Source organism: Lagenorhynchus albirostris, chromosome 3 (assembly GCF_949774975.1).
Source record: "Lagenorhynchus albirostris chromosome 3, mLagAlb1.1, whole genome shotgun sequence".
Lineage (NCBI taxonomy): Eukaryota > Metazoa > Chordata > Mammalia > Artiodactyla > Delphinidae > Lagenorhynchus > Lagenorhynchus albirostris.
This window is the reverse complement of record NC_083097.1, coordinates 147,555,280-147,570,768: the sequence shown is the minus strand read 5'-3', so window position 1 is coordinate 147,570,768 and position 15,489 is coordinate 147,555,280. Positions and strand designations below refer to the sequence as shown.

Genomic DNA, 15,489 nt, shown 5'->3' with positions numbered 1-15,489 from the left:
GAGAGTCTATCAGAGTGTAACAGAGGGAGCTGGCCTCCGAACAGGGCACTGGGTGGGGACAGGAATGCCTGGAGAGCTGAGGGCAGCGCCTAGCGGAAATGTGGTTGGTTGAGTGACGTCATAACAATATCGGCGACTGTTTACTACAAGGCACTAGATGTCCATATATACGCCATCTCATGTAGTCCTCACTTAGAGGCATGAAGTCAGTGTTGTGTCCACGTCACAGATGGGGGAAGGGAAGCTCAGAGAGGCAGAGTCACGTGCCTAAAGAGGAGCATGGCTGGACTCAGGCCCAGGTGTGGTTGAGTCTGAAGCCTGTGCTCCTGCCTCCCGAAGGTCCAGGATTGCCTTCGAATCTGTCTGCTCTTAGAGTTCTGTCCTCTGAAGGCCCGTTCGGTACCTCCCTGTGAGATGCAGGCATAGTCTGTCCTGCAGAGGACTGCTCTGAGCAGAGCACGAGCCCTGCACAGACACGCCTCGGATGTGTGACGGGTACACTTTACCCTGTGCCATGTGACCTTTGCCCTCTGAGTTTTCCCACTAGTTCATTGCATCCCCCAGGCCGAGGGTCATGGTCATCCCTGGAGCCAGGTCTTCCCTCACAGAGGGCACAGTGAAATGTTTGCAAGTGTTCAAAGAGTGTCCTCTGTGCCAGCCAGGGAACTCAGGCAGGGCTTGCTTCCTGGAGGAGGTGACATCTGAGCAGGGTCTTGATAATGAGTAAGGAGTTGCCCCACTGACAGGATGGGGGAGGGCATCCCACACAGAGGAAACCATGTGTGCAAAGGTGCAGAAGTGTGAGAGAGCAGGACTGTGAGCTGGGCATCTTGCAGAATTCCGACAGCGGGGGTGGCGCCAGGGGGATGCACAGAGCCAGCTGGCTCACCCTGCCCGGCAGGGAGTTCTCGAGAGAAGCACCAATGACATGTGTCCTGGAAGCAGGAACACTCCATGCTTAGGGGACTGCTTCCAGGCACGGGGGCTTTCCGGGGGATCCGTTTCCCAAATGCAGCACATCACAGAGCTGAAGGCAAGCCGGAGGCGGCGTCTTGATCTGTGCCTTTGTTTTTCCCCAGAGAAGGGAACCGGAGACAGGAGAGGCTGTCCCAGGTCACACAGCAAACATCGTTTGTTTCCAGTTTCTGTTGAGATAGAACTGGCCTGTCCCCCTTCTGAGAGTTTTGTAGCCCCAGATGCACTTAATGAGCTTTGGGGACTGTCTGCCCAGAAGCCCCCAGGCTCCACCGCAGAAGCCAAGGGGAAGGGAGTGTTTTTCTCCCGTCTTTTCTGGGAGCAGGTGTAGGAGGGGCAGGGCTGAGGTTCTCGCTCCCTAGGCGGGCCTTGCCCAGCTGGGAAGACATCCCAGCGAGCTCCTAGTCAACACCTGGCCTAGGATTCCACCAACCATCTATACCCAGATACTGCCTTTGCTGAACCCTGAGACACACTCTTTCCCCAGACGTTGTCTTCTGAAATTGGGGTGTGCCTCCCACATGTTTTATATGCTTAATGGAATATTTGTTCCCTTCCATCTGAAAAGCCGTTGCCATATTGATGGTATAGAGCTGAGAAAATACGGTAGCTGCCTTTTCTTCATACAGCACAGTCATCCCTTGGTATCCCTGGGGGAATTGGCTCCAGCACCACTCCCTTCATGCCCCTCGCCCAACAGATACCAAAATCTGACGATGCTCAGGTCCCTCATGTTAAATGGCCTAGCATTTGCTTATATCATCCTCCCGTATACTTTAAATCATCTCTAGATTACTTATAATACCTAATACGATGTAAATGCTATGTAAATACAAGGTAAATGCTATGTAAATTGTTGCCAGCCATGGTAGAATCAAGTTTTGCTTTTTTGGAACTTTCTGGAAGTTCCCCCCCCCCGAATATTTTCGATCTGCCATTGGTTGAATCTGCAGATATGGAACCCAAGGATATGGAGGGACCAACTGCAATTCTTAATTTGGAAAACAGAAAGAGGCAAGGTGTGTTGGTCAATTGCGTCTAAGGCCCAATGCAGGTTCTGTTGCCGCCACCTGGAACATAATTTCTCCTCTCCTAGACAATGGCTGACCAAACCAGTTAACCACTTTTTCATTCATTTGTTCATCCATTGATTCATTCATTCTTTGCATAAATATATCCCAAGTGCCTACCACGTACCAGTGAGGGGGGCGGGGCAGGACACAGGGCAGCCTAGTAAGGGGGTCGGGCTGAGAACATGCTGCCCTGACTGGGAGGGACAGCAAGGAGGAAAGAAGTGGACGGACAAGGAGGGGCGGCAGGCTCCAAGGGGCATGTCCAGGGGCATGCCGACATTTAGACAAAGCAGCTCATCGAGGGGACAGAGTCCCCAAAGACAGCCAACCACGTGCTGTAGAGCAGGCCCAGCTATGTTGTAGCGTCCTGCTCTGAGAACCACGCGACTCCCCGCCAGCCTGCAGCTGCCCACGATGGTCACCCCGGCCCTTCTGCACTGCCTGCTCTTGCTCTTCTGGGACGCGAGGCCTTTGTCATAGTGAGGGAGTAAACCCCTCCCAAGTCCAGTCTGCCGCTAACACAAACCACGTGTGGACCTCCACGCCAGCCTCCACGGTATTTTCCTTGGACAGCCTGTCTCCTCTCCCTCCACCACAAGCTGTGTCTTAAAAACTGCTGATGGAGTGTTCTCTCGTTCCCCTTGTGATGTGGCAGCTTGACGTGGCTCCCCCTCCCTTCCTACCCCCCAAGACTGACTCACTTTCCTCCTCAATTTTCAGTCCCCTGCACCCTCAGCCCAACTTCCTTTTATTATCTGGGGGGAGGGGTGTGGACTTTCCAGTTTCCAAGGATACCGTCTGCAGTTGGACTTTGCCCGGCATGCCTCTGGTCCTGCCGCTGCAGACATCCCGGGTCTGGGGGGTCCCTACAGAGGGTCTGGAATGCCACCCATGTCTGTTTCAAAGCCTGTGAGTGCCAAGTGTGACAGTTCCCTGGATAGAAGCAGCCTGTGGCCTGTGAACCCAGACACACTAAGACCAAAAACAAAACAGCTCGCAGGCCTCTGATCACCTGTCCTCGCGAATAGCGGTCATACAGATTGCAGTTACCGTTGACGGGAGGATAAAATGAAATAAAGCTAGATACGGCTAAAAGAGGAGAATGAGTCCAGCCCTGTGCCACTAGTCACGTGAGGCTATTTCAATGTAAATTTAAGTTAATTAAAATTAAATAAAATTAAAACGTCAGCTTCTCAGTCACGGGAGCCACATTTCAAGTGCTCAGTAGCTAGCCCTCCAAGGGCTGGTGGCTGCCATAAGGGACAGCAGAGATATAGAACATCTCCATCATCGTAGAAAGTTCTATTGGAAAGCCCAGCTCTGGCCACTGAGGAGACCTGGGTAGTCGGAGGAATTTTACCAACCTTAAAACACAGACTCATTGTGGAATATTATTCAGCCTTAAAAAGGAAGGAAATTCGAGCACATATTATGAAACGGATGAACCTTGAAGACATTATTCTGAGTGAAAGAAGCCATACACGAAGGACAGATACTTATATGCAGTGCCAAGCATAGTCAGATTTATAGAGATAGAAAGTAGGATGGTGGTTGCCAAGGGCTGGAGGAGAGGAATGGGGAGTTAGTGTTTAATGGATATAGAGTTTCAGTGTGGGATGATGTAGAGGTTCTGGAGATGGAGGGTGGTGATGGTTGCACAACAGTGTACTTAATGCCGCTAAATTATACACTTAAAATAGTTGAAATGATCGATTTTATGTTATGTGTACTCAACACAAAAACACACACACAGTCTCAGTAAATAATGAACATTTTTCCCAAATAATTCTCAGAATAACATTCATTGCAGGCAGAGTGCAAGGAGGGGGCATTTCTTGTTGAGCACCCAGTGCATCCCCACTTAACAGTTCACATACAACATCATTTACACAACCCCCCTGCCCGGCAGACTGTGTCTGTCATTCTGCAGGTAGTGAATCAGACTCATCAGGCGAGGTCTCTGGCCAAGGACACACAGCTGGCCTGAGGAATCATTAGGATTAAACCCCAGGGCTGTCTGGTCCCCAGGGATAATGTCTGTGGTTAGAGTTTGCAACATTAAACCCAAGTCCGCTGCCTCAAATTAATAACACTTGGGGAGACACTTCAGCTCTTTGAGCTCCACTTATTTGGATAGAAGCAACTGAGGACACAGGGTGGGAGAGTAACTCTCTAAGACAGAGCTGTGAAGACCACAGGGAAATACAGTGCTGGGCAGGGCTTCTTAAGCCAGTGTGTGCACATTCAGATAGGCGCTCAGCAGGAACCTGGGAGAGCGCATATAAGTGGGGTACAGTGGACAGATTACCTTTAAAAAAAAATAGTTCCCCTGAATGGTGTTCCAACATTGTCTTCACAAATAAAATTGAGAAGGAAAAAAAAAGATAGTGTTAGGTCAAACCTATAAATCTCTAAAAAGATGCTGCAGCTAAGATTGATTAATCACCCTGCCTTTAAAAAAGAAGCACGCTGTTTGCCTGTGCATGGAATATGAAACTTACCTGGTCTCAGGCTGATTTTTCATGTTCATGTGACACTCCGAAGCTGCCTAAGAGAGTGATCTTAGGGGAAAAGAATGGGATTTAGATTAAGATACCTGAACTGGCTGGACCACCACTTAGCTGTGTGACCTCAAACAGTTCATTGTGTCCTGCTCCCCAGTTTCTCCATCTGTGACATGGGGGTTGTCCATTGCTTTCACAGGATTATTATGAAGGGCAGATAAAATCATACGTCTGAAAAGGATTAACTGTAAACAGTCAAACCAGTTAGTAGTGGTTACTAATTATTATTTAATATTAGTAATGTGAATATTATTAATCGGAGGTACTCAGCAAACATCTGAAGCTGCCCCCACTCCCAAATTTCACTCAGATGCGTTCATTGGTCTAGCCAATTTTTATTGAGTGCCTACTATGTGCCAGCATTGAAAAGCTCCTGGATTCAAAAAGGGAAGCCTCCCTTTCCAGCAAGGCCCACTGTGGCCTCACCAGCTGCTGAATGATGTTGAACCAAGCATTTCCCCATCACCGCACAGCACAGAATAGGGGCCAGTTGGAAATCACAAATAAAACCACAGCCTCATGGGCAGCCCTTTAGGGTTGCCAGCCAAGCTGAGTCTGACCCTCCTACGCAGGGGTGTCACATAAAACAGTGCTAAGGAGGCAGGGAGCTCCAGCCTGGATAAATGGCCCTGTTTCCTGAGCGCTGGGGAGCAATCCTTTTTAATTGCCTTAGTAGCGTCTCAGAGGCGGGTGAGGCAATGGCAGAGAAGCTGTGGGCTTCTGTCTCTGGCCCTGCCCCTTGCTGGCTGCAGGCCCATGGCAGATTTCTTCACTCCTCTGGACTTCAGTTCCCTGGATAATAATGTCCACCTTGAATGGGGTATTCTGCAGATTTCGTGAGAGGATATGTCTAAAGAATCTAACCTGTGCTTGGCATGTAAACTTGTTTCTCTTCTCTCCCACTTCAGGTCTCTCCTCCCTCCCCCTACACTATAGCTGTGCTTACTTCTCCAGGCTATTCGAAGCTGCTTTTATGCTATCAGAGGGATACATCTTTTTTTTTTAATTGAAGTATAGCTGATTTACAATGTTATGTTAGTTTTAGGTGTATAACATAGTGATTCAGTATTTTTGTAGATTGTACTCCACTATAGGTTATTACAAGGTAATGGCTATAATTCCCTGTGCTGTACAATATATCCTCATTACTTATCTATTTTATACATAGTAGTTACTATCTGTTAATCCTATACCCCTAATTTGTCCCTCCTGCCTTCCCTTTCGCCTTTGGTAGCTACAAGTTTGTTTTCTATGTCTGTGAGTCTGTTTCTGTTTTGCATAAACATTCATTTGTATTATTTTTTAGATTCCACATATAAGTGATACCGTATAGTATTTGTCTTTCTATGACTTATTTCACTAAGCATAATATTCTCTAGGTGCATCCGTGTTGCTGCAGATGGCAGAATTTCATTCTTTATGGCTAATATTCCATTGTATGTATGTATGTGTGTGTGTATATGTCTATGTGTATACACACACACACACACACACACACCCCACATCTTTGTTTTTTTTCCTCTCGTGAATTTGTTTTTGTTGCTTCTTAATCCAGTTGTCTATTGATGGGCATTTGGATTGCTTCCATGTCTTCGCTATTGTAAATGGTGCTGCTATGAACGTTGGGGTGCACGTATCTTCTTCAGTATATACCCAGGAGTGGGATTGCTGGATCACATGGTGGTTCTATTTTTAGATTCTTGAGGAACCTCCATACTGTTCTCCATAGTGGCTGCATCAATTTACTTTCCCACCAACAGTGCACAAGGGTTCCCTTTTCTCCACACCCAGAGGGACACATCTTGAGTGCCAGTGACTTTCTCCTTGAGGTAAAATGATGGGCCACATTCAGCCATCACTTCAGGAGGCTCAGGACTCCCTTTTCTTCTGCTTGAATCCTGGGCCCATATACTAATCAGGATGGGTTACGATATGCTGCTATGACAACTAGCCTCACTGTACACAGGGTTTATTTCTCACTAGGGCTACATGTCCATCAGAGGTTGTTGGGGGCTCTGGACCCTTGCTGGCAGAGAAGCAACACTCTGGAGCATGGCCATCACGTGGCAGATGGAAATGAAGAGTGGTGAAACAAGCACCAGTCCTAAGTCTTCCACCCCAAAGTGAGCCACGTCTCTCCTGCTCACAGTTAATTGGCCACGTCCCACTTCAAGGGGGTGGGGATGTACAAATCTACCAAGCGCTCAGGAGAAGAACCAGAAATCTGGTGACGGCATTTATGACCACACAGCCCAGCTTTAATCTGTAAAGCCATGTTGGCAGTTGGTATCATTATGGCCAACTAAGGATGAGGCCCGAGGTATGTCACTTCCCCCGACCGCAAGTAGCAGATCCTGGTGGCTTTGTATATCCAGTCAGATACTTCACATTTATTCCTTAAAATGTCAGAGAGGCATTTAACGTTATCAGAAAACATGAAAGGTTTTCGTTTTGGGTGCCCCATCCCTGTGCTTCCTCTAGCCTCACAGCAAGCCTGCACCTACCTCTCTAGATGCTTCCTACACCACCCTGCAATGACCATTCTACTTTTCAGTCTCTCTCTAGACACTGAATCTTTTCATCGCTGCACCCCATGTGCCTGACACAGAGCCAGGCATGGAGCTGAGCCAGCCTGGGGAATTCTTAGTGAGGCAGGGGCGTGTCATGATCTCGCAGGTAATGATTAATTGAGTCTCCATAGTTTGTTCCTGAACACAGCCTGGCAGTTCTTAGGAAACAGGATGACCTGCCGTCTGTGGAATTCTGGGGGCTCTGGGGGTGTTGTTCACGTTTCAGGTCCTGTGGCTGGAGCGCCCGGGGGAACTGAGAATGGTCTCTCCCAGCTCTGAGCCTTCACTAGTCTGGCAGCTGTGGACCTAGAGGATTGTTTGCATGGATATCCTAGGTCCAGTTGACACTGCCTTCCCCATTAGTTTGCAAAGCTGAACAAAGTGAATTTTTATATATCGAATCACACAGTTCACATAATTCCTTTAAAACGTCAGAGATGCATTTATCAGGTTTTTTTGGTTATTCTCCCCATTTAGATGCAGATGTTGGACAAATTTCCCATGGAAGGAGGACAGAAGGACCCCAAACAGCGGATCATTCCCTTTCTTCCAGGTAAGTGAGACACATGCTCTCAGATGGGGCCTCTGGGCTCCCAACACAGCTCTCAGATCTCTCCCCTCCTCCTCCTTGAGGCATTGTCCCAGTGACCAGACCTTAGTCATTTGTTGAAATCAGTGCCTAAGGATATGGGCTTTGGAGTTAGATGCTATGCTATTTACCAGCTGCTTGACCTTAGGCAAGACACTTCACTTCTGGGATCCTCGGTTTCTCCCATCTCTAAAATGAGAATAATTCAAGGTCATACAGTTTGTGTAGTGAGTGGCATCTATTATAATGGCTACTGTATTTGTTTTCTTTCTTTCTTTTTTTTTAATTGGGGTATAGTTGTTTTACAATGTTGTGTTAGTTTCTACCATACAACAAAGTGGAGTTCCCTGTGCTATACAGCAGGTTATTAGTTATCTATTTTATACATATTAGTGTATATTTGTCAATCCCAATCTCCCAGTTCATCCCAGCCACCCCCCACCCCCTGTATTTGTTTTCTGTCGTGCATAACAAATTACCACCCAGCTAGCAGCTTAAAAGGATACACATTTATTATCTCACAGCTCTGTTGGTCGGAAGTCCAGGCAGGCTCAGCTGGGTTCTCTGTTTAGGGTCTTAAAAGACCAAAGTCAAGATCTTGGCTGGACTGGGCACTTACCTGGAGGTTCTGGGGAAGAGTCTACTTCCAACCTCATTCAGGCTGTGGACAGAATTCAGCTCATTGCAGCTCTAGAACCCAGATACCTGTTTCCTTCCTGGCTGTCTGTTGGGAACCCCCTCAGCTTCCAGAGGCTACCTGTATTCCTCATCCATCTTCAATCTGGCAACAGGGCACTGAATCTCTCTCCCGTGCTTGGAATCTCTGACTTCCCCTCCTGCCACCAGCTGGAGAAAGCTGTCTGCTTTTAAAGGCTCATGTGATTACCTTGTACCCACTTGGCTAATCCAGGATAATCTCCCTCTCTTGAAATGAACTGAGGCATATCATATAACATGGAGTGAGATTCCATTGTATTCACAGGCTCTGAGATTAAGGTGGGACATCTCTGGGGGGCCATTTAAGAAATTCTGCCTGCCTGCATACCTGCCTGAGTGGGCCAAGCACCTTCTGAGTGTCAGGCACTGTGGAGGAGTTAATGCAACCATGGCTGGTCCCTGCTCTCAAGACATTCAGTGTCCCCTTCCCCCCAAAAAAAATTCTTACCAAAGGAATAACGTCAAGGCTTCAACTCAAAAAACTGGGTTACCCAAACCAATGTTATAGCTTCAACTAATAATAGCTACCATTTATTAGATCTCTGTTGTGGGCCAGTCACTGGGCTAAGTGCTTTACATTCATTAGCTTGTTTAATCCTTAGAACAATCCTGAAGGGCAGCCATTACTATGCCCATTTCACAGATGAGGAAATTGAGGCTCCAAGAAATTATCATCACTTGCATAAATGGCAGAGCTGGGATTCAGTCACAGGTATGGCAGGCTCAGAATTCATGCCCAAAGTCAGACAGCCCAGGTTCAAATCCCAGTGCCCCTAATCATCTACTCTGTTCCCTTGGGTAAATTACTTAAGCACATGGAGTTTCATTTCTACATTTGCACATTGGAGATCATAGTTGTTCTTAAATGACAGAGTTGTTAGGAGGATTAGGTAAGTGCCTGGTATGTAACTAGCAGCAATTAAGCACTTCCTAGTATCTTTATGTACAGGTAATCGGCAAATTGGCAATCACCCTAAATTACAAATATTTAGAGCTGGCCAGCCCTTTAAATCTTTTTCGTACTGCAGACAAGGGGGCAGGCACTGAGATGGATCACCCAGGGGCCCATTCTCCCCTCCCCCACTGCAGGATTCTGCAATCAGCACATCGTGTCATCATTGAGCGAGTTTAGAGACAGGGTAGATGTATTTGCCAGGCCCCCATTTACCGGGAGATCATTGGCCTAAAAAAACCTCATGTTTTTAGTTCTTCCACGGGGAGAGAACACTGGAATTTTTCTCCTTATTGGAGGAAAGCCGGTATGCCAGCTGCAGTAACCACATCTCAGCACCCGAAGCATGTGCTTTGGAGTTCAACAGGCCCAGTCCTGTGACCTCCAGCATACGACATCTCCCCCCCACCTTTGAGCCTCAGTTTCTCATGTGTAAAATGGGACAGTGACCCCTGCTTCACAAGCTTCTCTCCCTGGCACATGGAAGGTTCTCAGTAAAGGCAGAAACAGGGTCCTGGGACATTCCTTTGGAATTTTGGGGCCTTTCATGTCTTGGAGTCCTACTTAAATGCTCAATCTGGAGATTTAAGTTGAAATGGGCTCTAAATGTATATTTTTCTTCAAGGAAAAAAAGGAAAGCAGTGAGTTATAACTCTTTGCTGGTGAAAGGCAAAACCAGCTGTGGAAAAACTGCCCAGGACAGGGAAGAACTTGAGCCGACCCTCTCCCCAGCCCCTGAAAGCTTTCGTGGTTACGTAATCCTTTTCCACCCACGAATTCATGAAAATGCTGTTCTCAGGGACTTGGCTCCATTGTCCCTGCTCAGGACACCCACTTGTAGCTTGGAGAGGCCCCGTTGGGCCCTAAGACCCCTGGAGCATCCCTTCCCAGCCCACCTCTTAGCTTTTCCTTGAGGCCGAGACCAAGGGCAGGGACGGGTGGGAGAAACGTCCCCTCTCCTAGGGGGCAGTTTTCTGCCAAGACTGCCACGTCAGCAGAACAAAAGCGAGTTTCATGTTAGCACAAAGGCCGGGAGGGGGGCGGGTGCGGGGAGAGCAGCCCTGTGCAATTTTCCATCCCAGCAAGAGCTGGGGAAGCCAACTTGGCAAAGGATGCGGCTTGAAAAATAAGAATTACAGTTTGGCCTTCCTCCACTATGGAAAACAAAAGCCTGCTCGTTCCCACCAAAGGCTGTTCTCTCCTCTGATCACCCTTCCCATTCCAGGAAGGCTGGCCTGAGGGGAGGGCTGGGTGCGGGCTCGCTAGCCCTCCTTCTCCGTGACTCACACAGAAGCTTCACGGCAAGCCGCAGATCCGCATTTCACCTGGAGGCACCGGCCAGGGGGACGCTGGCCGCTCTGTTCTGCCCCACAGCCCAGGGCCTGAGCGGTAACTCCACTCCGCTGTGCTGTGGATAAATGATGAATTAGCCTGTCAGAGGCAGGTCTTAAGAAACCAAGTTAGGGGTTGAGGACAGGAGCGGTGCTCTTCCTTGTAGAATATAAGGCAGTATCATGTAACCTATTTTTTAAACAAAGTAATTACCCTTTTTTAAGCACCTAGGGAGGGCCAAGCCCTGTACTGGTGTATCACGGAGATGACGACTAAGAGGTAGGGGCTGCTCTCCCAATTTACAGATGAGGAGACTGAGGCTCTGCCAGGTAAATGCATTTCCCAAGGCAGCACAGGAAGGAATAGACCCCCTGGGATTGGCTTGGGGCCTCACTGACCCTGTGGAGCCTGTGGCCTCCCCGGCACGTGCTACTCCTGCCGAGGGGACTTCCTGTCCCCACTGCTGGCAGGGCACCTGACATGTGCCCAGAGACTCACTGAGGCCACACAGGAAGAGGAGTGACATTATTGTGCCACACCCCCAGGAGACGTTGAAGGCGCCTGAGTTCTTTTTTTGTTTGTTTTTTAACATCTTTATTGGAATATAATTGCTTTACAATGGTGTGTTAGTTTCTGCTTTATAACAAAGTGAATCAGTTATACATGTACATATGCTCCCATATCTCCTCCCTCTTGCGTCTCCCTCCCTCCCACCCTCCCTATCCCACCCCTCTAGGTGATCACAAACCACCGAGCTGATCTCCCTGGGCTATGCGGCTGCTTCCCACTAGCTATCTATTTTACGTTTGGTAGTGTATATATGTCCATGCCACTCTCACTTTGTCCCAGCTTACCCTTCCCCCTCCCCATATCCTCAAGTCCATTCTCTAGTAGGTCTGTGTCTTTATTCCCATGCCTGAGTTCTTGGTCCTCTCCCAGCCCCTGCAGGCCGGGCCTCGGGCAAATTCTCTTGGGCCGTGGTGGCTCTGAGGTCGCCCTGTACCAGGGCGGTGCTAGCACCATGCCCTTTGTAAATTTTTCGAGTCAGGTCACAGCCTTCTCAGTAAGAGACCTGTAGACCCCTCTCTCCACCCTTCTTCTGATTTTATAGAAGGGGAAATTATACCAAAGTGGGACCAAAATGTTTTTGGTAGGCACCAAAATGTTGTTGGTAGGCACCCCTTCTCCCATTTTGAGAAATAGGTTAGAGGGCAGGAAGCGTTTGCTATGTAGGATTTCTCTTCACAGGCACACACTTCTTATTTTTCCTGAAGGTTCAGGATTCTCCTAGGAATTCTCATCTTCAAGTGGTCCCACCCATGAGGGTGGTGATTATTACTCCCACCCAGGGAAGGACTGCCCCACCCAGAATGTCAGCAGGGGCCCTCCCTGTTGGAAAGCACTAGTGCCAGGAAGGCAGGCCCCCAGGGCCTGTGCACAGAGGGCTCACACAGAGCCTGCACCTAGGGAGTGAATGAGGGAATATCATCGGCTCTAGGGAGGCCAGGTTGTAAACTCCTTCCCACTTTGCTGCATAATTTGCTTTTTTCGTTTTAAATGACATGAACATTTTCTGATTCCCAAAGCAATCAATATTTATAGTAGGCACTTTGCAGAAAGTATAAAGAAGAACACAAAAAGGCTTTGTCTTCTACCCTCGGAGACAAGCACTATGAACCCTGTGAAGCATTTTCTTCTAGATTTTTTTCTCTTCTGACAAGTGTGGTGTATCAGAAATTTGACTCACTCATCAGAATTAAACCCGTCACCATTATAAAGAAAGGAGATCCTTGTTATTAAGGAATATGTATTTCATCTCATTGTGGGTTCTTTTTTAATTAAATGGAAATGAACAAAAAAAGGATTTCTGTTAGGTTGACCATATCTACTTCATTTCCTGATTGTGCCTTTTTGCCCAAGAGCCCGTTGTCAGATTATTTTAAATGTGATCTTAACCATATGGTCTTTTTGGGTACAAATCTCCCTGACCACCTTGCATTGCAAATCTTTAAAAGTCAATAGGCTGTTTCCCATCATCCTTTTCGATTCTGTCCTATGATGAAAACTCTTTATGGGCCTTTCCTACCGTCTTGTCCCTGCTCACCCAAGGTTGACCCATGGAGACAGCAGTCTCACCAGCACCATCTTAGATGAGTGGTTAACCTCTCCTCACCCTGCCAGCCTCGTAACCCAAATTCTTCTCCAGGACCTACCTCCTTGGACCAGAAGTAGGTGAAGTTCTTAGTAGGTCTCCATGCTCTACAGTCTGGAGAGCTGTGGTCTCCCTGTGCATTCCTTTTTGACCCCTAGAGACCTCCTGGTCGCCCCGCATGAGCGTGGCAGGGGGGCTTGTCTCCATCCCCCACCTCTTTGTCGCTCCTTGATGTCTTATTTCTGATTTTCCAGCCCCTGCCTCTGTGACAAATCCAGAATGGTGTGGCCATGCTGTCTGGATCCTCAGCGCACGAGCTTGGCCACCATCTCCCCATGAGAGGACCTCCTTTAAGACTCTCGGGAACCCGCCGATTTGCTTGAAACAGACCTCACCCATAATGTTTCAGCATCTTGGGTATTTCCTGAGACCCTCAGTGGCATCATTTATATACTTGTCTTTGCCTGTGACCCATGTCCTCTGCCCATACGTCACACCGGAGTTTCTGGTACCACACCCCAGGGCTCAGATGTCACCCAGCAGGTAGTGAATGGGCTGTTAGTATTCGGCGTGGTAGGAGGGCTTGGAGCCCTCTGTTACAAACACTTATTGGCGAAGGAATTGAAGGGATTTGTCGCCCTGGCAGGTGGAATCCACCTTCATGCATTGATGAGACGTGAGTGCCATGTGGCAGGGGCAAAAAGTTGACTAAAGCCGAGTCAATCCCTATTTGGGTGGAGCCCCATGACTAGTAGGAAGGAAGAAGACATGTAAATCGACAATGTGATGTGTACAATCAGAGACAGGAACTCTTTTTTTTTTTTTTTAAATTATTGAAGTATAGTTGATTTACAATGTTGTGTTAATTTCTGCTGTACAGCAAAGTGACTCAGTTATATATATATATATTCTTTTTCATATTCTTTTTCGTTATGGTTTATCACAGGATATCGAATGTAGTTCCCTGTGCTATATAATAGGACCCTATTGTTTATCCATCCTATATATACTAGTTTGCCTCTGCTAATCCTAAACTCCCAATATTTACCGCCCCCCCCCCACCCTTGGCAACCGCAAGTCTGTTCTGAAAGAGATAGGAACTCTTAACCCATTTGAAGTGTGTAAGAATTTCCCAGCAGGGGTAGTGGGTGGGGAAGGTATTCCAGGCAGAGGGAAAGGCACAGAATTATGAGAGAGCGTGGAGTATTGGGAAAACATCAGACTAGAGCAGAAGGTATACAAAGAAAGAGGAGGGAGGGGGACTGAGCTGTTGGGTGAGGGCATATCTGAGTGTTCGCTGAACTGCTTGCCGCATCTGATAATCTTATAGTTGGACAGGGGACCTCCGATCATCAGGTCTTCCTTCCTTGGTTTGATTTCAGCCTCCCTTATCCACTGAGCCCCACTCCCTCAAGCCCTTGCACTAGAGCTGTGAACAGGGCTTTGGAGGACCAAGCATGGGGTCATCCAGGCCCTGTGGATGTCCGGCAGCCAGGAATTTAGGTACCACTCAGGCCTACCAGAGGCAGCCACATCCTCATTCTCCCAGGTTGCTGAGAGCTTGTCAATGCTCCCTTACAACGCTGTATGCGCTCTCATCTCCTGCAGGCAAAATTCTCTTCCGACGGAGCCACATTCGGGACGTGGCCGTCAAACGCTTGATACCAATCGATGAATACTGTAAGGTAAGTCTGAGAAATGCCAACACTTCCCTGAGTCTCGTGTCTTCCCCGTGGGCAGTTTTGGGGTTTTTTTGTTTGTTTGTTTTTTTCTTTTCCTTTTCTGACTATAGGATGCCCATTGTGAAAGATCTGTACGGGTGAAAAAAATATAAAGAAATTAGAAAAACCAATCACCCGTGATCCTTCAACTCAGAGGCAACAATTATGAAGGTTTTTACATATTTCCTTTCTCTCCTTTCTCTCTGCATGCATTTCTTTATGGTATTGAGATCATCCCATATGTGTTATTTTTGTTGCTCTTTCTCTTTTCTCTCATATTAAAAGAATTTCCCCTTACTATTAAAAAAAATCTTTTTGAACCTGCTTTTAATGGTTGCATGGTATTCCATTGTGCATGAATGTTCTAGAAGTTATTCAGCCAACCCCTGTTGGACAGTGCAGCTGGCTTCCATTCCCTTAAATGTTCTCAACCACAAGGGGCCTCCCTGCCTTTTGGTTATGTTTTGTTTGATTTGAGGCTGAGGTCAAGAAAGAAGCATATTTTTCTTTTGTTTAGCTTCCCTAATCCTTAGTATTTATTCCTCTAACTTAAAATCACTAACAGTTTGATTGGAGAAGGGTAGGAATAGAAAAAATGCCTTAAAAATGGAGCAGTGAATGCTTTCTCCCCCTAAGATCAGGAGCAAAAGCAAAGTATATTTGCTCTCTCCACCTCTGATCTACATTTTACTGGAGATTCTAGCTGATGTAAGCAGGCAAGAAAAAGGGATAAAAGGCATACAGATTAGAAGGGACTGCCTTGATTCACAGATGACATGACTCTACTGTAGAAAACCATGAGGAGTCCACAAAAAAACCTGCTAGAACTTATAAATGAGCTTAG

At 47.5% G+C, this 15,489-nt stretch overlaps 1 protein-coding gene across 1 annotated transcript in view; it reads left to right on the top strand.

The window, feature by feature from the left end:
- The window catches only part of SH3PXD2B (SH3 and PX domains 2B), a 112,283-nt gene that overhangs the window by 37,387 nt on the left and 59,407 nt on the right, over positions 1-15,489 (top strand). The window contains exons 3-4 of the mRNA XM_060144202.1: positions 7,660-7,735; positions 14,533-14,609. Coding sequence (XP_060000185.1) covers positions 7,660-7,735; positions 14,533-14,609 — 153 coding nt within the window. The remainder of the gene's footprint in view (positions 1-7,659; positions 7,736-14,532; positions 14,610-15,489) is intronic.